At 37.9% G+C, this 23,011-nt stretch overlaps 1 protein-coding gene across 3 annotated transcripts in view; it reads right to left on the reverse strand.

The window, feature by feature from the left end:
• Nucleotides 1–2,387: 2,387 nt before the first annotated feature.
• Nucleotides 2,388–23,011, reverse strand: part of LOC114046851 (CDK5 regulatory subunit-associated protein 2-like) — a 144,203-nt gene continuing 123,579 nt past the window's right edge. For 2 of the 3 annotated variants that reach the window (XM_027867409.1, XM_027867408.1), the window contains 9 exons: nucleotides 21,128–21,317; nucleotides 20,737–20,858; nucleotides 19,700–19,936; nucleotides 13,322–13,399; nucleotides 12,297–12,559; nucleotides 10,433–10,576; nucleotides 7,725–7,851; nucleotides 4,030–4,076; nucleotides 2,388–3,152 (listed from right to left, as the gene is read on the reverse strand). In XM_027867409.1, the coding sequence (XP_027723210.1) occupies nucleotides 3,096–3,152; nucleotides 4,030–4,076; nucleotides 7,725–7,851; nucleotides 10,433–10,576; nucleotides 12,297–12,559; nucleotides 13,322–13,399; nucleotides 19,700–19,936; nucleotides 20,737–20,858; nucleotides 21,128–21,317 (1,265 nt within the window). In that variant the 3' untranslated portion in view covers nucleotides 2,388–3,095. Of the gene's footprint in view, nucleotides 3,153–4,029; nucleotides 4,077–7,724; nucleotides 7,852–10,432; nucleotides 10,577–12,296; nucleotides 12,560–13,321; nucleotides 13,400–19,699; nucleotides 19,937–20,736; nucleotides 20,859–21,127; nucleotides 21,318–23,011 lie in introns of those variants that run through there. The other variant, XM_027867410.1, reaches the window with a different exon arrangement.

The raw sequence follows: 23,011 nt of genomic DNA on the forward strand, positions 1-23,011 counted from the left end.
AGTCATGAGATAAGATCACTGAAGGAGACAGCTAAGACACACGAAAGGAACACAATTCTGATTGTGAAGTAGGAGACAGAAGAGTGAGCAAAGGAAACAAAAAGAGTGATTAAGACTATTAAGAAATCTCTTGTTAATGTCCATCCAGTTTGGCCTTATCTGAGAGATTTAGTAATTTTACCTCCCTTGCTCTTGAATAAGATGTCTGAGTCTACAGTGGCAGCCTAAAGAGATGAGCCAATGCTGGCTAATATTGCAAATCAACAGCAGATCATCTTCAGAAAAAATGAAAGCAAACTACAGAAATTTGTGTTCAGTGCAGAAAAGATGGAAAGACTGTAAGACTTGGGAGCTCTATATATAGACATACAGCTGTTTCTTTCAGGTGTTATAGCTCAAAGACATACAGTGATTAATTTCAAAACTGGAAATGTACAACATTTCTGATTACCACTTTTGAATGTCTATAATTTGGCTGCTTAGCAAAATTAACTTGACATTTTTAGTGGTTGTGAGGACAATGATGCTTTTGTAAAATTCTGAATTTCCCTCATTTACAGAGTTTGTTCTCAGCTCTAATCCAGCACAAACAAATTCTCTCCATCCATGGAGAGCCTGAGACAACCCAAAGTTTTGAACTCTTCTGCTTTTACATAATCTGGGTCTAGAGGAGGAGGAAAATGGAGTAGATGTGTGCTTCATTTTATACAAGAGAACTATTTATAAATTCAATCATTTTCAAAACTACAGAAGAGCTCACTACTTAAAGAAATCCTACTATGAATCCTCTGTTGAAAAAGTAAATAATCATTTGTTATCTTTCATGTAAATATGAACTTTCTGATATTGGTTTTGCTTAAAGGGAAGTACACTTGTAGACTCATTCCTAAAAATCTGAATAGGATAGAACGTAAGATCTGGAAGGAATCTTAGACATCATCTAGTGCAATTACTTTCCAAAGGAAGGAACTGAGGCCCAAAGAAGAAAAATGACTCGCCCAGGGTAACTGAGGGAATAAGTGGTTGAACAAGAACTAGAACTTAAGACATTCCAATCCACTGCTCTTTCTATAGTGGAAACATTGCTAATCAATTGAACTCTATTTTCCTTAATTATGTTACTGTCTCAAGAGATGTCTTTAGTTTTATGTTTCTTTCAAGACCCTCCAACTTCTATAAAGAGGGAATTCTTGTTTGCCAAAGGATTCACTGAAGATTTCCTATAAAGCAGCCAATCCTTCTGAAAAGGAAATAATGATAGACTGGTTTTGAAAGTTCCCTAAGGTTCTTCCTAGCTCTATCCTATCATTCAATAAATCGAAGGCTTTCTGATGATGCTGAGGAGTCACATTTCTCATTACAGAAATGGAGTGCCTAAAAAATCTAGAACGAGCACAGGAGAAAACCACTACCCTCCTGGTGGATGATAGCCCCGCCCTACTAACCCCGAAATGGGAACCCATTCTAATAATCACTGCTACATGTGACAGAGAGCCCCAAGATACCCTACAGCCCAACTTGAACTAAAAGCCTCCTCAGCCAAGACCCAAATGGCAGGTAACGGACAAGGTTTGGCTGTATATTTCTTCTCTCTCTCCCTCTGGACACAAACATATCTCTTTGTCACATGCTGACTATAAGATTACTGGACCTCAGAAAAAAACTTACATTGTGACAAATCTCATTTCTACAATGTTTTAAAATGTATAAGTGCTTTCCCCACAACAATCCTGTGATACAAGTACACAAAGATGACTTTCCTCATTATGTATTGGGGAAACAGGCTCAGAGAGGTTAACTGACCTTCTCCAGTGACAAAGCTCTCAAGTGTTGGAAGGAATTTGAAGTACATTTATTTAGTAAAGTAAGTATACTAAGTATAGTAGACTCCCACTTTCATACCATGCAGCTATGAGAGCTGGATGGGACCTCTAAGATCACAAATCTTGTCTTTCTGTAGATGAGGAAATAGAAGCTCCTAAGTGGGATATAACTTACCCAGGTTGTTTTTTGTTTTATTTTGTTTTGTTTTGTTTTGTCAGTGAATCTCCCTCAAGTATATTAGAAAAACAAGATCCCAGCTCACCCTAGGCAAAGAAGGTTTTGTAGTATAAGGCTGGCCAGTCACCATCAGGGCCCTCACCCCAGCACCATGCAGCTTTTCAAAAACCAGAGAAGGGCAAGGCAGAATTTTTCTTTCCAGGATTTAAAAGCTACTCCAACTAAAACAGTAGATGAGAGAACTCATTCAAACAGTGATTTTAAAAGTGATTTCATGGCAGAGATGAGGAATATTATTTTAATAATTATACAACTATTTGACATCATGCAACTCAGATTTTGGTTTAAGGCTTTGATGTTCCATATCAAATAACTGCATAAACAGGTTCAAATAAAGGTATTATTTAATTAGCATCTGCAAATAATATCAATGGAAAACTGTTGAGGAGATAGAAAAGCTTTGTGAAAAACCATATTACATGAACTTTAACAGAAGCCCCTGGCTAGTTGCAGTCACACCAGAATGGCGACTCCAGAAAGTCAGACTGGAAATTTTAACTTGCTTTACAAGTTCATGGCTACTCTCCAGCAGATGATACCTGAAAACTGTACGTGTACCTCAGCTAGTGAAGCTGTTCAAAACTCTACAGTACCATCAATGATGAATTATTCCCCCAAATCAAGTATACTTTTTACAATATATAAAACAAGAAGGACTATGAACTGGAAGAGACTTCAGAGATCATCTCATCTATTCCCCTCATTTTACAGAGGAAAAAGGCCCAGAGAAAGGCAGTGAAGGTTTAAGGCCACACAGGTCGTAAACAGCAGAGTCAGGATTTAAAGCCAAGTCCTCAGACTCCAAATCCAGTGCTTCTGCACTACACCAGGTGTGTCTATATGTGTGTAGATGTATATGTGTGTGCGTGTGTATGTGTGCGTGCGTGTGTGTGTGTGTGTATTTACATCTGCTTCTCAGGGACTATTCAAACCCTCTCCATTGATATGGGAGATCTTATACTTAAAACAAAGACAAGCAGTCTGCAAACGATCACAGTGGGGAGTCAATGCATTTATTAGCAGAAGCTGGTCCTTCAGGATTCTGATGCGCAGGAACTGGCTGTTCCCAGAGACTGGCCCCCTGGTTTAAGCTGAAAAGAAAAGGAAACTTTTGAGTGTGCCTCAGTTAAGAACCCAGATAAATCTCATAGTTTCTTATGATTACACTAGATTCCTTAACACACAATTCCAGATATTTCAAATGCAGCAAAAGTAAACAGAAAGAGGCTCAGCTTCCCCCAAGTTAAAATGACCAGTTAGGCTTAAAAAACAATGAACTTATTCTGCTCCCAAGCAGTGGCCACCATGGAGAGATATGAGGGAGAAGGAAGGAGATGGAAAATATTATGCAGAAAGAAGTTGGGCCAAGCTCTAACACTCCTGAGTGGGAATCTAAGAAGAGAGCATCAATGGGAATAAGAAACATAAAACAGGATGGCCGAGAAAGAAAGTAGCATCGAAAATGCTTTGCCTTTTATCAAGAGAGTGGCAGAGGATCAGTGGCTGCAATTTAATTTATATATATAGCAATAGATAGATATGTGTGTGTGTGTGTGTGTGTGTGTGTGTGTGTGTGTATATATATACACACACATATATGTATATATATATATATATACACACACACACACATATACATGTATCAACATTTTGAGAATTGGTGATATGCTGGTATAGATACTCCCTGTATCTTAGATACCTCTTTGTCTTAGAAAAGCATCTCTAGCCAAAAAAATTCATTTATCACTTTGAAGGTATAGCCTTAGAGAATTCACTATCACTTTGATGATACAATGAGGACTTTAGTGGAGGAAGGATTTATATGTATGTATGTATGTATGTATGTATGTATGTATGTATGTATGTATGTATGTGTATGTGTATATACACACATACACACACACACATACTTTAAAACGTTATTTTCATTCTCCTTTGATTATAGAATATTTGGAAATTTTACTTTACCTCAAGGTTTCCTCTAGCTTTCCTGAGGATTTCATGGGTTAAAACCACTAGAAAGAGAAAAATAGAAAATTAATTTCATATACTATTCAGAAATGCCCTTAATGTCACCTCCCTCTCCTAGCCCATGCGATAAGAGTAGTTGGTTGAAAAGAAGCTTCTGGACTTTGCCACCCAAGAAAGAGCCACATGAAGTTCTGGAATGAATGCCTTTTCCCCCTTCCCTCTTGGACAACATGGAATGGAGCCATTTCATCCTTCGTGGGAACTGAGGGAATCTCTGATGAAACTGTCTTACTGAGCACATACTTACTTGTATGGAAAAAAGTCCAGGCACAACAACTCCATACATTTATTTGGTGTTTTAAAGTACTTTCCTCAGAACAATTTTGTGAAGTAATTAGTACAAATATTATTTTATCCACTTACAAATGAATTAACTAAGGCTCTCAGAGGGTATAAGTAACTTGCCTGTGGAAAGAGTATTGAACTTACAATGCAGGGTCCCAAATTCAAATGCCAATTCTACATGTATGACCTAAGGCAAATCACTTAACCTCTCTGGGCCTCAGTTTGTTGACTTGTAAACTAAGAAGGTTGGAACAGGTGACCTCTACGTTCCCTTTGGGTTTTAAAAACATGACCCTAAGTATCTGAGGCAAGATTTGTCCTCTGACTCTTTAGGTAACAAGACTCTTTTTAGTATTCCATGCTGCATCTCCAGAAACAGAAAGGTCCTGCCTTATAGGAACACTGGATTGAAGAGAGTCAGACTTAGGTTTTGGTTCTAATGCTACCACTCATTAGCTTTGGGACCTTTGTACCTTAGCCTTCATTTCCTCCTCTATAAAATGAGGGGGTCGGACCACATGATTTCAAAGAGCTTTCCTAAATTCTTGAGTGTATGTAGATCATTATCTGGATTCCAATAAATTCTCTGGGCCTACAAGAATTTTGTAGGAAGAAAGGATATTAGATGATCTTTCTTTCCATTTCTTTGTCAAAACAAAATTAAATGATCAGCATGAATGCTACAATTAACAGTTTCCTGTGCTTCACTGATCCTGCTATAAGCCTCATCAAAAAGTTTTTAAGTAGAGATGCAGTTTACAGGCAATTCCAAAAACTGCTGGGTAAGGCCTGGGAAAACTCTCCTTGCTTTGAATTCCTCCAGTTGCTGAACATGGCCCAGAATATGGCTTAAATGTAACTGTATGCTCTGTTAACAAAGCCCAAGGTTGGAATGAACTCACCAAATTAAATTCCACCCCTTAAATGGCTTATTCAGTACAAGGGCAGAACGTCGAGTTTGATAAACAAATATGAGTGGCTGTTTCTTGTCCCACAGCACTTTTCATCAGATGATTTCAAAGCCTGTTTGAATTCTGTGTTTGGGGAGGGTATATGCATTTTTTCACTGAGCAGGATAAGATTTTAATGCAATAAAGTCAATTTTGATAAGCTTCTCACCCCTTTCCTCCACCCCCTCTAACAGCATGCAGAAGAGGTTAAAATTAATTATTGCAAACCACAAAATGTATGCCAGTAAATATCCAAAGAAACCCTAATGAGGAAAAATGGGGGCAGAAATTTGCCACTCCCAGGGAGCCATATGATCAAAACTGGGGAGAAAGAATTAAAACATTTAGATAACCCTGAGCACTTCAGGAAAAGGAAAAAAAATGTGGATTGAAATGTTATACTCCTACTTTTTTATATGGTTCATATTTTTGTATCATTTTATAGCTTACAAAGAAAGCATTTCTTCATAAGAAACTTATAAGGTCATTAGTACAAGTACCGTTACCTTATTTCATAGATGAAGTTAATTGGAACAATGTGGCCTAATAAAATGAGCACTGGACTTGGAAATTTGAAGACCTGAGCTCCCATCAGCCCTGTCATTTCTTCCTATATAATTCAGGACAAGTCACAACCTCTTCCAGCCTGTTTCCTCATCTATAAGATGTACTTGTCCTACCCACCTCAAAGATTAGTGTGAAGAAAACCTTAAAATACTCCATAAATGTCAAGTCTTATTAAATAACTTGTCCAAAATCATACATGTAAGTGGTAATGTCAGGACTCAAAATACAGCACTTTTTCCACAGCACAGTCACATTCCCAAAAGGCTTGGCTCAACTCCCCCAAAATCTACAGAATTAGAGCAACTGATGAAATAAGTCACATTTTAAGTGTAATTTAAGTTCTGACAACCATCTCTCATTTGCACTTCTTCACATGGCTACCTTTCAGTGCTTAGCATAGTGCCTGGCACATAGTAAGGGCTTAATAAATGCTTACTGATTGATTGATTGTAGTATTTTATACCAAATGCAAGGGTCTATTAATTTTCCATTTCTAGATTAATTGTTTCTTGAGACTGCCAAGTTATACCTGAGTAATGACTCAACTAGAGAGTCATTAGAAGGCAGATCTTAAAATACAGGTGTACAGACCCCAACACCATCCTAATGGAGCTAATTACATTCATTGCCAAATCTTGCCATTTATTATTTTATATCATAAGGCATTTGTGGAATAAATTTGGAAATTAAAAAGCAAACTCTGAATACATCACAATCTGTTTATCTGGGTAAGGTATTTGGGGAATATCTATTCATTCTGTGACTGAATAATCATTTTCTCTCTGTGGGTCTCAGTTTTGTCATATACCAAATCAGGATATAGTGTGGCAAAATGCAGAGGACTCCATTTGGAGTCACATCCTGGCTATATGTACCTATATATGACCTTGAGCAAGTCACTCCGTATCTCTTAGCTTTACATTTCTTCACCTGTAAAACAAGGAAGTTTGACTAGAAAATTTCTAAGGTTCCTTCCAGCTATTTTACAGCTGATGAAGAGATTCTGGCTTGGATCATTTAGACAGATTATTTGCATGAACTACAATATGGCCTCAGGGAAAAAGCAGTAGACTAGTAAACATGAGTCCTATATTCTAGTCTTTAATGAGCTATGTACCAGTCACTAAACCTGCTTGTCTACACTTGTGTTCTTGAAACAATAGACTAGAAAGGACTGCAGAAATGCAGAGTTCTTGCAGATATACTGTCCCATTAGCCTAAAATGACTGGCTCAGGTTGCTCTAGGAAGTTCTGCTAGATGTTTATATTCACAAGGGTCACTGACAATTGGGCATTTTACAAACTAACCCCTTTTCTGCTTCAAATCCTGCCAGGCTCATGGACTACTCTTTTCATCCACCTTCCCAGAGGCAGCCAAGGTATATTCCTACTCAGCAAAAAAAACTTAGCTCTCTGCTCCTCAGAAATGGCCCAGAAACTTTCAGCTTTATCAGGACTCAGGCTTGAGGCAGGATCACACCTCTCACTGAGAAAAATGCTGAAATAATGGCCTGAGGGGATTGTTGGGGGGGTGGGGGGAAAGAGATGCCTTAGTCAGCACTCCCCTAAGACAGGGGAAATGACACAGTTAATGCTGAGCAGCTTCCAGAAGAGGCTATTGTGCTGACAACAGGAATGAATATAATAAACACCACTGACACGGCACCTAATCTTTTACAAATACCATGACATATAAGATTTGATGATTAAAAGACCTTAACACAATTTCAACAAAAGCGGGAGTCAAAAACAGCAAGCCCCGAAGTACACAGAATAGACACAGTATATAAACAGAAAAGACTAGGAATCTGAGTGTAAACTTTCACATACGTTGATCAAAGATAACTTTTTCCTGGTGTTTCCTCAGCTGTAAATGTCTAGCTGTACTATACAGCTTCTTCTCTTGCTCAGAAATTTTCTTGCGCAGTCGAGCGATTTCAGCTTTCATTTCAGCAATCTAGAGAGGAAATAAAGATACACCAATGTTGACCTCTTTTTTAGGGTCCAATGGTCTGTTAACATCAGCATGGAGCAAGATATCTGATGAGGAGTATTAACTACAATAGCAATTATCCTTTTTTGCCCCCTCCTCATGATAACCTGAGATCCTTATCTAGCATGATTTTCACATTAACCTCTGAATGTCCTTACCAGATCACTTCTGTGGTTGCCAAGGCTGAACACAGCACAGGGAAGTGACCATCCTGGATACCTTTTCAGATGGTATTCATTTATGAATGGTGGCCCAGGACATTAAAAGTCAATATTCCAACATGGGGGCTATTCAATGGGGACACAACTTCTCCTTGTAGAAGCAGGTATCTGTCTGGCACCCAAAGTTTGAAATATGGACTGTGTTCTGAACTGGATTTTAGGCAGTCCTCCACAATCCTAAGGATGATTTTGCCACATGAAAATAAAGATTAAGATGCATCAAGAGCAAAGATCTAATTAGTTATATTTGGATGTAACGTTACACAGTCCAAAAAAAAAAAATTCAGGTTTCTTCAGAAAACTAAAATCTGTGACTGCTTTATGCTGCACAGTGGGCTATAAGAGTAGTTATCATGTACAAACAGCACTGGGATCAGAAGATTTCTGTTCTGCTCCTGGCTTCATCATTAATTAAATGTGTGGCCCCAGGCAAGTCACTTTACCCCTCAAGCTTCAGGATCCTCCTGTATTCAAAGAGAGCTCTTCACATTTTTAGCCAGTGTTCCCTCGGTATTTCCTCCCTTCTAACAATACTATTAGAAGTCAATTTAATATTAAGGATGGGGTCTAAGTATGCCAAGATCCTATAGTATGAAGCACTTTCCCATCTGGGGAAGAAAAATGGGGAGATTATATTAGAATTAAAAATGATGCCTACAAGGAATGGTTAAAGACCAATGGGGCTGTAGATTCATGGTGAGTGGCATCTTCACTAAGTATAGAAAAATATCCATGGTCCATGGAAACTGTGCTCCCAAGAGATGAAAATGAAAAGTTCAATGACTGGGAATGCCAGACCGTGAGACTTCCCCCACCACCCAGGGGTGGGAGGGGTGGGGGGCCAGAGAAGGGAGGGAAGGAAGCATCTAACTAAAATGCTTTAATTGAATTTGTCCACTGAAGGTGGGGGGTGCTCTCTCTAGTTCCTTCCAAACCTAGAATGCTCTGATCTTATTTATGACAGAAATAGCTTTTTTTGAAGAAATTAAATATGCATTCTTTAAGAGAACAGTAAATAAATCATTAAAGGTAGGAGGATTTGAAGAATTATTTTTTCCTTTATCATCAGTCTAGAAACCGATATTTTATGAGGTTTCAAAGAATGTAAGTTAGAAGCAAGCTACTGTCTAAAAGTTCCAAAGAAATATTACAGGTTAGTCCCTCAGTGGCTTGCTATCACACAAAGTACCTTGCAGAGCTTTGCAAGGAAAGAGATAAGATGTCTATTGTAAGGTGATCAAGGTCCATCCCTACCTACTTAAAATATGGACTGCTTTGCTTCTGTTGAAGGACACAATTTCACTGTGAGAGGAGAAGTCTCATTTATGTACTGCCCTGAATTCAAAGAGTTCATATTTCCTCAAAAGGGATTCCAAAGACATTAAGGAAATCTCAAGACCACAGCAGGAATGGCTAATGGCTTCATAGATACCTCTCACGTTGAAAAACTATCTTTTTCACTATAGTTTTTGCTACACTTTAGAAGTATAAGGGATAGCCAAAGCTTTTTACACTAAAAGTTTACTAACATGGCAAAATTCTTCTTTGTCTAGTATTTGGCTAGATCCAAAAACTTGAGAAAGAAGACTAACAAAATCTTTCAGACCAACAAAGTTGACTGCCACAAATGATCTTTAATCACCAATGTGTGCCTGGTACTACCTCTAAGACAGGTGCTCTGTAGGATAGTCTGTACAAGAATGAGCTATAGGTGTTCATCAGAAGAGATCACCTTAAAGGTGGGTAGGAGAGGAGATATGTTCAAAGGATAATGTGCAGACCAATATGCCTGAAGATAACGACTATGGAAGTTGGAGATAAAGCTAGAAAGTAGGCTGTGGGAAAATTATGAAGAGTCTTAAATGTTATAGGAAGATTTTCTTGGGGACAACCCTTCAGGTTGACATTCTAAAAGATAATTATGTTCTTCTATGGGAAGGGGCCCACTGTTAACACTTCCTCCCTGAAACCACACCAGGAACACTTAACTGTACTTTTTGTTTCTGCTATTTAAAATATACTGCCCTGTACAACACTTATTTGTGCACATGCCTAGTAGCCCCTAGGGGGGAAGGCCCTCAGCAACAGAGATTATGCCTTCTACTTCTCTGTACACTCTCAAAAGCCTAATATTAATGGTGCTTAGCAAAGAGTTGAACAAACAAATATAGGGATCTTTGCCTTATCTGTTATTCACCAAGCGAGTCTGAAACTTGACCAGAGCTCAGTCCCCCCAAGCATTTCACACATGACCAACTTATTTTCAAAAAAGACACTTTTCTCTTTAAAAATGTATGTCTTTGTCACTGCATAAAATTTCATACCTGATTAGAGTGAACAGGACAGTGGCCATTTATGGGAAGGGAAACTCTCCAGAGAAGCTTCAATAAACGAGCTGCCTCTTCTAATATCTGCTGTGCTGTGTTAACACTGTCAGAAAAACCATTCAGAGGTGCCTGGTCTGGAACCTATATTGTAGGATTAGAAACATGTTATATTTTGTCCTGAAAAGTTTATGAAAACATAAGCTGTAATTAGTGGTATAAATCCTTGTGCTGTGATATCCCTGTTTAATATGATGAAGAACAGTATAGAGCCAGGAGAAGCTCCCTAATTTATGAGTTTTAAAGACTACTGAATTATACATTATAGAAGAATTTGGGGGGATTTAAACCAAATCAATAATTGTGATTAATAACTGGTTGCATTTACTGTATTTACTAGGACATGAGGAAAATGCTTGGCAAGACTTGCCTTCTTCATTTGCATTTCATGGCAGGCAATTTGAAAGTCAAATGATGCCAGACATCAATTTAGGCAATGTAAATGTATCCTCCTTTAGCAGACCCTTTTAAACTGTTCTATTTAATGCTGGAATGACTATCAGGGACTCATAAAATATATTTTACTCTGCTGACAAAACAGGAAAAAAAAAATGGCCCAATGTGAATAAGCTCAAGAGACAGCAAAAAACACACAGGGAAGCCCTCCTGCACTAGGAGGACAGGTCTTGTTAACCAGATGCCTTCTGCCAATTGAAAATGAGTGGCTTCAAGTTCTGCCTTTTCACTGTGTGAAGTGAGTCATTTCCCTTCTTTAGGCCTGTTTTTTCATCTATAAAATGGGGAAACAGCAGAGTACGGAAGAAAAGGCAATGGATTTGGAGATTTAAAAAATGGGTTCAAATCCTGGCTCTGCTACTTAATACCTATATATATGATCTTGGGGAATTTATTTCCAGTAAGCCTCAGTTTTCTCATCCATAAAGTGACAGATTTAGACCAGATTATCTCTAATGTCCTTTCTACATCTAAATCATATGACCCTGTCTAGATTTGCACAAATTCATGGGAAGGTGTTTCAAAAACTGTTTTGCTATGAATACTCAAAATAAAAACAATAAGTAAGATAGTGCAACTTCTTTTAAGGGGGTTTTGGTAAGCAAGTGACTGAATGGGCTTGCATACCCAGAGGATAGGCAAGCAAAAAAAAAAAAATCACTAAGCTGCTGAAGCATTATATTATAACCTTAGGGAATAGCCTCTATTTATATCACCTAGGCAAATTAATACTAGTCCAGAAGCCTTAGAGAACCTATACCACTAAAATCATTTGCTAATATCAACCAAAAATGTAAAGCTAGAAGTAGTGCTGTACGAACACAGATTAAGTCTCTCACCTCCAGTTAGCATAGTAAACACTTAAGAGGTTTTGTTTTTAATATATCTGCAAGGCTGGTTTACACTGAGTCTGCCTTCCAGAAACACAAGTTACACAGTATGCATCTGGCATGTGTACTTCTCCCTTGGAGGCAAACAGGACTAACCCCATCTTACAAGAGAAGAAATAGAGAACCAGAAGAGGTTAAGATTTTAAGGCCACAGAGCAATGTTTGTGGTGATTTGAGGAGAGAAATTCAGTCTGATACAATGAGGTTCCATTCAATAAACACAATGGCTAAAAAGGCAAATCATTTGAGTACTGTTAAAAAGGATTATTGTAATTTGGTGTACAGATTTCAAAAGAAGTCCATACACATCCAGCATCAGACTTTGATCCTGAGCCAGTGTCTATGATTTCTTAGGTATTTCATATACAATCCATAAATGTTCTAAATCTAACCAAATGAATGTTGGTTTTGTTTTGTTTTGTTTTGCCTCCAGCATATCTAATTTTTTTTTTTCTTACCTTTAATCCAGCTTCCTGGTTCTTGGGGCCAGAAATGGCTTGAAGATGAACTTCCATTTCTGAAAGTAGCTTCTGGCCTTCACTAATTTGTTTACATAAAGCATTATAATCTTCAATCAACCCCAAAACGTGATGTCCACTCTTGCTGGCCCACATTCGATGGCCAGGAACTAGACGGGGAATATATGGTATATTGTGTGCTGAGCTGCTGCTACAGCATGAAGAGCTGTCCACGTCCCCTCCAGAAGACACTCGTGGCTTTTCTGAAATAGGAAAATGTTTACTGTAATACCTTGCCTTCAGGAAGGTGCACATTTTTTCCCAATGACTTTACCTAGCTCTTTTAAACTCCAAGAGCAAAGAGGAATTCTGGGTATTCTTAGATTTAGGATGTTGCTTGTTTCCCACTGGAACATGAAAAAGCCCAGTGCTTTTCAACTTCTGATTATATTATTTCTCTAGGATGACCCCCTATCCCTGTGTCCATTAGCTGACATCCTACCTGGCTCTAACAGAACTTAACTCCATGAGGCTTTTCTTGATTTTCCAGCTGAATGTGCTACCATTCTCTTCTGAATCCCCACAACATTTATTATTCTGTATTGTATTTATAATTATTTGTGCTGTTGTTTAGTTGTTTTTCAGCCATGTCTGATTCTTCAGGACCCCATTTAGGGTTTTCTTGACAAAGATACTAGAGTAGTTTGCCATTTACTTCTCCAACTCATTTTACAGATGAAGAACTGAGGCAAACAGGGTTAAATGACTTGCCCAGGGTCACACAGCTAATAAGAGTCTGAGGCCAGATTTGAACTCAGGAAAATAAGTCTTACTAAATTCGGCCTGGTACTCTGTCCATTGTGCCACCTAGCTGCCCTTAATTATTTGTGTACAAATCTTATTTTCCCTGCTTAGTTATTGGGTCCTTGAGGGAAGGAAGTGTGTACTATTCATCTGTGTATATTCCCTAAAACAGGGTCTTGAACATAATAAGTGCTCAACAAATGTGTAAATTAGGGAAGTACCTGATTTTGGTGGTAATGCCAAACTGTGATCTGACAGCTCACATTGTTCCTTGTCTTCTGTGGAGGGTTCATTATCAACTGTGAAGCCCAAAATAGGAGGGAAAACAAATGAATTCAAAGATGACATTTTAATCCCAACAACCCACCTGTAAGATTTAAGTATGAATACTTAATCTAATACTTAACATTTATATTGGGCTTTAGAGTTTACAATGCAATTTCATAAGCAAGAATTTAAGTGCTTGCTGTGTGTGACACTGCTAAGCACTAGGAATACAAAGGAAAGCAAAACCTGTCCTTGCCCTCAAGGAGCTCATATTCTGAAGATGGAGACAAACATGAAAATGACCAGTAACATACAAAATATATGTAAAACACATGCAAAGTAATCTCAAATGGAATGCATTAAAATAAGGCAACAGGGAAAGGCCTAAAGCAGGAAGGATTTGAGCTGAGTTTTGAAGGATCCCAGGGAAACTAGGAGGCAGAGGAGAGGAAGGAGAGCATTCCAGGAAGAGAAGACAACCCATGAAAAAGCATGAATACCAGTGATGGAGTATCCTGTGTGAGGACTAGCAAGTATACTGTGTGCTGGATCCAATACACGGTGGTGTATAAGAAGTAAGACTAGGAAAGTAGGAAGGCAGCAGCCACAGAAAGGTAACAGAAAGCCACCGGAATTTATTGAATATCCTAAAGCACATGGTCAAACCTGTGCTTTAGGATAATTGCTTTGGCAAATGTTGAAGGGACTGTGGGGGAAACAGGGATGTCAACATACTGTTTAAGGAGCTATGAAGTGGTCCAGCCATTCTGGAAAACAGTTTGGAACCATGCCCAAAAACTTACCAAACTGTGCATGCCCTTTGGCCCGACAGTACCATTGCTAGGCCTAAACCACAAAGAGATAACAGGAAAAGCACCTATATGTACAAAAATAGTTATGCCGGCTCATTTTTATAGTAAAGAACTGAAAACTAAGGGAGTGTTCACTAGTTGGGAAATAGGTGAATACGTTATGGCATATGAATGTAATGAATACTACTGTGCCACAAGAAACAATGAAAGAGATAGTTTCAGAGAAACTTGGAAAGAAATGTATGACCTAATGCAAAGTGAAGTGAGCAAAATCAGGAAAACAACATATACAATAACAACAACCCTGGAAAGACAAACAACTTTAAAAGTCTTAAGAATTCTGATCAGCACAATGATAAAGTATGACCCTAGAAGATCTATTATGAAACATGCTACCCATTTCCTGAAAAAGATGTGATGGAATCAAGGAGCAAAATGAAATATATATATTTTTGGACATGGCCAAGGAGGAAACCTGTTTTGCTTGACTGTGCATATTTGTTATAAGGATCTGAAAGAAAGAGAGAGCTAAAAGGGAGAACTGCTTTTTGTTATTTGAAAAAAAAAATCATTTTAAAAGAAAATCATTTTGGCAGCTAGGTGAGGAATATAGAGTGAAGAGACTTGAAGTGGGGTGACCAATTAAAAAGCTATTTCAATAGTCCAGGCAAGAAGTAATTAGGGGTCACCATTAGAGTGATAGCCATGTGAGCAGAAAGGAGGCATACACAAAAGATTTTGCAAAGATAGAAACAATAAGATTTAGCAATACAGTGGATATGTGGGTTCAATGAGAATAAGGAGACTAAGGCTCCAAGCTTGTGTGGATGGTGGCACCCCTAACAATAACAGGAAAGTTTGACAGAGGGAAGGATTTGGAAAGAAAAATAATGATTTCTGTTTTGGACATGTTTCATTTGAGAAGCTTACAGAACAACCAGTTCTAGATGTTCAAAAGGTATTTACTGATGTGGGACTACAGCTTAGAAGAGAGATTGGGGCTGAATATTTAGATATGAGAATTCTCTGCATGGTAAATGAACCCATGGAAACTAATACAGTTACCAAGCAATACAGTATAGAGGAGATAGAGAAGAGAAGCCCAGAAAGAGCTTTAGGGCATACCCACAATTAATTGGCATAACCTGGAGGAAGATTCAGCAAAGGAGACTCAGAAGGGATCAGACAGGTAGGATGAAACTAAGAGAGAGGAGAGACACAAGAACCTAATGAGAAGAATGTATGTCCCAGAGGAGATGATGATCCATGATGTCAAATGCTATAGAAATGTCGAGGAGGAGGAGAAGGGGGAGGGGGAGGAGGCAGGGAGAAGGGCTGAGAAGAAGCCATTGGATCCATTTGTTCTTCCTAACGACTCTAGGCAATAGGGGTCATTACTCCCATTCCCATTTTAAAGATGAAAACACCGGGGACTAGAAAAGTAAAATGACTTGCACGAGGTTAGATAGCCATGAAGTAGCAGAATTTGGATCTGTAACCCAAATATTATGCCTCCGAGTATGCCGCCCACCCTTTCCACTCTAGCTCAGGAGTGGAAGGACTGATTGATTAGAAAATAGAAAAATGAGCTATATTGCCCCAGTTGAATAGCCTTATTGAGATGTCAGAATTATATGGTGCCAGCCTTTTAAAGAAGTCATTTGCTTTTTTGGAAAACACATGGCAGCTGTTGAGAAGGCTGGGCAGCCAGTTGCCTTTAAATTTGATCTTTAAAAAGTGGCATACTTAAATATGGATCTCAAAAATACCTCTAAAAGACGAAACACTGCTGCCTGACAATACAATTATTCTAATTCACAGTTGCCCAAATTTTACTTCCATGTTTTAGAAGGAGGATACCTTAGACACATTGGCTTTAAAGATATTCTTAATAAATTTCTCACTAGTAAAGCCTAAATCCAGGCCTTAACAAAACTGAAATGTAGGTGATATTTTTCTCATGATCACAGATAGGAGCTTACAAATCATCCTGTCCAAACCCCTCTCATTTTTACAAATGAGGACACTGAGGCTGACAAAGAAGTAACTTGTTTAAAGTCAAACAGGCAGGAAAGAATCAAAAGTTCTGCTTCTTTATCAACACCTCTGATTCCAAAAATGGTGAACTCAGCCTTGAGGAGAGGCAGAGAGATGAGAAGAGCAGGTATTTTAGGACTAGATGAGTAAGATCTATAGAAACAACCTAATAGAATAGCCCAACAAGAAAAGTCACAAAGTTTCTTGATTCCACAAGAATTACTGAGTGCCAGCATGGTACAATGGAAAGCAGTACTATATTTGGAGTCAAAAGATCTGGGTTCAAATCCCACTTCAGACACTTATTAGTTGTGTGACCCTGGGCAAGTCATTTAACCTCTCTGGGCCTCAGTTTCTTCATCTGTAAAATGAAGGTTTGGACTTGATGGCTTCTAAGATTCCTTCAGACTCTAAACCTATGATCCCCTGAAGACTAGAAAGTAAACTGACAGAAAACAGGTTTAGGCCAACATCTTATATCACACGCCGACATGATACTCCAAATGGATGAGCAATCTAAAAATAACGTCACTTCATAAAAAAATAAAATTATAAGAGAACAGAAGGAAGTGCTTTTCAGAAATATGGTTGGGTAAGAATTCACAAATGAAAAAGGAATACATAATTCTAATCAGAAAAGAAAAAAAAAGACTACTTGTATAATGAAATACAAGGTATGCCAAAAGTCTTAGTTCAGTCTGAATTGCTTAAAACTGCAATAAGTTTTGGGGAATACTTTGCATAAAATTTAAAAGCTTTTGCACAACTAAAATGAAAACAGCTATAAGAGAAATGGTATAGGAGAAATAAAATCTTTACAGAAAATATCTTTGATAAAAGTCTCATAGCTAAGATATACTGAGACAAAGTTATAAGGCCAAAGAGCCATTCATCAAAGGTGTCAAATAATACGAACAGCTAAATAAAAAGAAATGTAAACTAACAACAACCATTTAAAAATGCTCCAAACCACTAAAATAAAACCAAATTAAAATGACTGAGGTTTATTTTTTTGGTTCAGAACTCTAATTTCACTGTAAAAATTAAAAAGTGGGGAAAGGAAGTGGTCTGCAAGGCCTCAACTTTCCTTCTGCCAATTCAGATCCAGCAACTCATCTAATATTTATAGATACCAAGATACTCATAGCAGAAAAAACAAAAAAGAAAGAAAAGAAAACAAAGCAGATGCCCATTGACTGAGAAGTGGATAAACTAATTATGGTATCTGACTAAAATGGAAAATTACTATACCATAATAAATGAATATGAAGAATTGAGAAAAACATAGAAAGACTTAGATGAACTAATGCAGAGTGAGGAAAACAGAACAAGAAGAAAATGCACAATGACTACAAAAGCATAAATTAAATCAACACTAAAAGAGTTCTGAACTCCTATTAAATGCAATAGCCAATCTTGGTTCCAGAGGACAAATGACAAAATACACTTGCCTCCTCTTCATAGGAGAAGGAGACTGAGGTGTTCAGAATGTCACAAATAAGTCTCTGTGTGGGTGAGTTTTGCTTAAACTGTCTCTGTCATAATCAAGGGATCTGTGAAATAGTGAGTGGCTGTGTTGCCCAAAAACAAACAAAAAACTCTAAAGCTTTTAATAAGAAAGAGAAGACAACCCTGCCCTACCAACTACTGGTCATATAACCTTAAATAAATCACTTTACTTCTCTCAATTTATTTCACCATTTGAAAAGGAGAAAATAATGTGTCCTGTCTACCTCCCAAGATTGCTGTGAAGATCAAATAATGTACAATAAAGCTAGCCATTTAACTCTAGACTTCAGGTACTTCTATGGGAAAAAAAAAAGGTTAGACAAATGATCTCTAATGTCTTTCTAATACTAGCCTGCTATTTTCTAGCATTGTTATGTTCTACATTTCCTTTCAGTTCTAACATTCTATATTCTAACATTGTGTTCCATATTCTAAGGTTCCTGCCACCTCTAACATTCTGTGGCCCAACTCTTCCCATTCTTAATATTTGTTCAAGAAAACTGCAATGCTAAGAAGGGGCCTTTCTCTAGATAAGATCTGAGTTTAAAGCTCATGTCATATAACACAGGACAACTAAGTGGCATAAGAATATAACCTTGGGTTTGATGTGAAATCTACAAAGCCGTGTGCCTGGTACTATAGGCCCAGTATGTGTGTGAATAGTTTACTAAACTTCTCTCCAACTGGAATGGCTCCATCATTACTGTCTGACAGTGATGCAAATAAAGATAAAATACGCCTCCAGGATATAAGGCTAGAAATGGATTACATAGTGTGTTCACTGATTGTTCTTGGGAAACACAGTGGCAACTATAGCAAATGCTGCCCTTGATATACAGATGTTTCAGTAAATAGCCTTTGGCTAAACCAAATTAAGGAAGCTTAACCCAGTTTCTATCACATGCAAAATCTGTAGTATTTTGCAGCTAACAGTTGGAAACTCTGAAACCCACTATTGCCAGCTCTCGAATTCAAATAGGGAGAGCAGAAAGCATGAAAGCCAACTTCCAAAGGGCAAAACTGAGAGCACGTGAAGATTAAGCCTGGTACAAAGAGATTTAGGCCCTTTTTGGCCAAGGCACAGTTCACTAAGGAATCCTGGTCTGAGAGAGGTGAAGAGACTTCCCCCTATTTGTACAATTCTGTTCTAAAATTATTCTTTACTCCAAACATGATATAGTAAGAAAAGCAGCTGCATGGTAATCAGGAGAGGGTTCTAATTGACTAGTCACTTAATCTCCCTGGGCCTCTGTGTCTTCATTTGTAAAATGATGGGTAATAAAACAAAGTGGTTGTGAAGATCAAAAGAGGTAACATTAGGCAAAGGACTTTTAAAAATGTAAAGTGCTTAAAAAGTGAAGGGAATTATTAAAAGTTTCTTTATTTATACTGTTTGCTTTGATCACACAACCCGTCTCAACTTCACTGGAAATCAAATTTTCTAAAATGAAGAAATGGAGTCAGAGAGATTAGAATGACTTGATCAAAGTCACAGTGACAAGACTGAGCCTAGATTCCAGTATGCTTTTCTTTAGGCTCTATTATCTACCTTAATGAGTCATATGATGTTAGAGTAAAATAGAGACCTTAGAACATAGAATGTTAGAACTAAAAAAAAAAGTAAGAACCTTAGAATGTAAAATGTTAGAATGGAGAATGTTATAACCCAATGGGGTCTGAAGACCTAATCTAATCTAATAAAATAAATCTAATAAAACTCTCTTAAAAAAGAAAGAATCAGAGGGGTAATGGGGCTTTCCCGAGGTCAAGTGGCTAGTTTATGGTAGAGACAGTACTAGACCCAAGATCTCAACTCCCAGTCCAGTACTCTATCCCCTATATCATACTGCCTGCAACAGAAATCAACAAACACCCATAGCTTTAAGGGGGGGGTGAGGGGAGAGAACAGGAGGATGCAAGAGTCTTTCAAACATTCATAGGTTAAAAAAACGGGTTAAAAAAATGGTGCCCTACCGTTGTTTCCTGGACAAAGCTGCCACTCTTTTTTGGGACTGACTGTAGGAGACACTGTAGCCATAGTGTCCTCCCCCTTTGAAAGCTGCTCCTCTAACTTGTTCCTCAGGGCATTATTTGTCTCGATGCTTCTTTCCAGTTGAACCCTCAAATTCTGTATCTCTGTCAGGAGTTCATGCAAGTCCAGAAGATGGTTTTGCTCTTTTCTGCATTCCTCCAACATATCTTGTCTAGGCTCTGTGACATTTTGTGAAAAAAGACATCTTTTCTAATTAAAAGGTCAGTCTTCCCAGGAACAGGAATAGTTAAGAACATAACTACCTGTATATTCTCTTTACTAACAACCAGTTATAGCTAAAATTATGGCTTGACTTAAAACCAAAAATATTGGCAGACATAATTGCTGCTATTGCAAACACTTAATAAGAGCTGAAAATTAATTTTCACTTCTGCTATAAAAGCTAGCAAATTGCCCACCAAAATCTGAAATTATGTCTAGTGGTAATAAAATCTATGTGGGCTAGAATTAGCGAATCAAAAGAGCCATTTTTTAGGACACCATATAGCATAAAAGTCACAGCAGAGAGGGTAAGGAAAGCAACTGTAGGAGAAAATGACAATTATGATATGACTCTTTGTAAGATAAACTTTCAACTGCAAGAAATTTTCTAGGAAATTCCCAACACCTCAAATTTTAAACTGAGGAAATCAGGGTTTAAACAGTGATCTCAACAATTTAGTATCTTTTAGAGGAATGGGTAGAAAACAGTGTACCCTGTGATAGTACCGTGACACAAACAAAACCACAATAAATGAAATACTGGACCATGCGAGGCCAATGAAAATTAATAATTTAAGACATTCTTATGCTACCTAAAAGAGATAGTTAAATACCAGCACCAGCTCTGTGCTTTATTACAGCATCTCATGACAAAGGGTGTTGGTGCCATCCTTCTCTTATGAGGGCTCTCATCTCAGTATGGCTCCAATATTACCCGGTTTAATTTAAAATCAGATGAGCTCACAGCTCCAAATACCTATCTGTCTTCTGTTTGCTTCTTCCAGCTTTTCATATACCTTGAGTTCAACTCGGAGTGACTGCAATAATTTGGCATTCTCTGCGTACTGTCGTTGCTGAACTTTCATTTCTGCCTGAATCCTATAAAGTTCAGTGTAGGTTAAATTAAAAGATGGTTAAATTTGGTTTATTTTAACACAAGGATAAAACACATGCAAATTACCATTTCATGGGACCACATGTCTACAATTATCCCTGAATTAAATGAGAACTGTAACATGTACAGAACTGAGGGAAGGGTCTGGTCTCCATGGAACAGAAGACTCTCAGCTAAAAACATACAGAGGAAGCTGACTTATTTACCCCTTAACTCTGCACAATGAAAGTTTAAGTGGAGATGAAATCGATACCTGTTTAATTCATGGTGGCTGCTGTAAATCGCATGAGTCAGATGCCTGTTGTTTTTTTCCTTCTCACTGACTTGTTTCTGCAACCTTTCATTTTCCTGCTTGACACATTCATAATCCCTCTGAAGGTGTTCAATGATCATGGTCTTCCTGGAGAGGGATTCTCGTAATTTTTCATTTTCCTTTTGTTTATCTACAAACACAAGCAATATCATTTATAATGGGGACCATTTGTTTTTAAACCTAATTACCCAAATAGAGCACTTCAGTTTAAGTACTCCAAGAACAAAAATAGAAAGAAATTTAATCTGGTTTTTAGGATTTTAGTATTCTAATTATCTTCTGCATTTTGGCTAGATAAATCTGTCAGCATCAAACCTACAGATTCAACTTTACTGGAATAAATTGGTCTTTCTAATTTTCTATTAAATAATGGGCCATGCAAATCTCGTTTTCTTGTCTTCACAAGCAAATGATGAGTAGAAATTTGGAGAACATGGACTGTATACTAAAAGAGTCAGCTATACTACATGAAAAAGGCAATGCTATGGAGATCAGAAAGCCTGCTTACCCCAAACAACTCTAGAAGACTGTTACATTGACAACTGCTGGCTTCCTTCTTCTTCAAAGACCATGAGGGTAGTAGTCAATAAATTACCTTTTCTAGTGATCTATATCACTTAGTCTCAATTTCCTCATGTGTAAAATGGGAATAAAAAATACCTGCCCTCCCTTAAGCTTGGAAGAAAAGTACTTCACACAATATATTATCATCATAAAGGATACCCTGTGGCAAGGGAGGAGTTCACTTCTTAAAGGTGTTGTTCAGTGATAGAGAGGGTAGGGAACACAAATGTTTCCTTGGATCAGGGTTCTAAGATAGGTCTTAAGCCCAATTACTTCAGAGAGGTGAGAACCAGATAAAGAAAAGTCTAGATCAGCAAAAAGTTGATCTTCTGATCATTTCAGAGACCCTGAGAGGTGATGAAGTCTATTTCCAGAACAGAAGAGAACAAGGAAAGCGCTAAATAGCAGCAGGTCCTCCTGCTTAAAGGTGGCAAAAACAAGTCAGTAAGAAGAAATACAACAGGCGTCTAACTCACGTGATTTACAGCAGCCACCATGAATTAAACAAGTTATTGATTTCATCTACATTTAAAACTTCATTGTGGAAAGCTGAGAGGTAAATAAGTCAGCTTACTTTATATCTTCTTAGCTGTGACTCTTAACATTCAAGAGTCTTATTGTTCCACAGAGGCCAAATGGGGAAACTGAAGAGTCAGACCTTTATGGTGTGATTTCCTCATTTTATTTGGGCATAATAGTATCAGCTGAACTCTGTGTAGTCAAGCCCTTTCTTGAATACTCCTTTGCACTTCAAAAAAGTCTACCTCAAGTATTCAATGCAAATTGTTTTCTTGCAAATACTGTACTGGTTTGGTATAGGTCATTTCTCTAGAGTGATTAAATTGAAGTGATTCCCTTAAGAGGACTAGGGACCCAGTTGTTCAATAAGGAGCAAAGAGATTTGCCTTTAAGATAGAGGAGAAAAAAAGATGCAAGAGCTAAGGGTTAGAGCTATCAGAATGGGGTCTACCTAAAAACCTGGGACTTGCAAAGACAGGAGAGCTCAGACCTACAAGGCTGCTCTGCTTGAGCTGGGGCACGACACTAATGACCTCAGTGGCCAGAAAAGATCAAGAAGAGCTCTAGCTGAAGGCAAGAGAAGCAAAGAAATCTCAGAATTAAGAAAATATTTCAGCCAGCCCAACCTATACCTAATCAAGATTCTTTCTTTAGATACTCACTGTGAGACAGAGATAGGAGAGAGGAAAGGAGAGGAGAGGAGGAGAGGGAGAGAGGGAGAGAGGGAGAGAGGGGGAGAGA

The sequence above is a fragment of the Vombatus ursinus genome, unplaced genomic scaffold, assembly GCF_900497805.2.
Source record: "Vombatus ursinus unplaced genomic scaffold, bare-nosed wombat genome assembly UNPS02014786.1, whole genome shotgun sequence".
NCBI lineage: Eukaryota > Metazoa > Chordata > Mammalia > Diprotodontia > Vombatidae > Vombatus > Vombatus ursinus.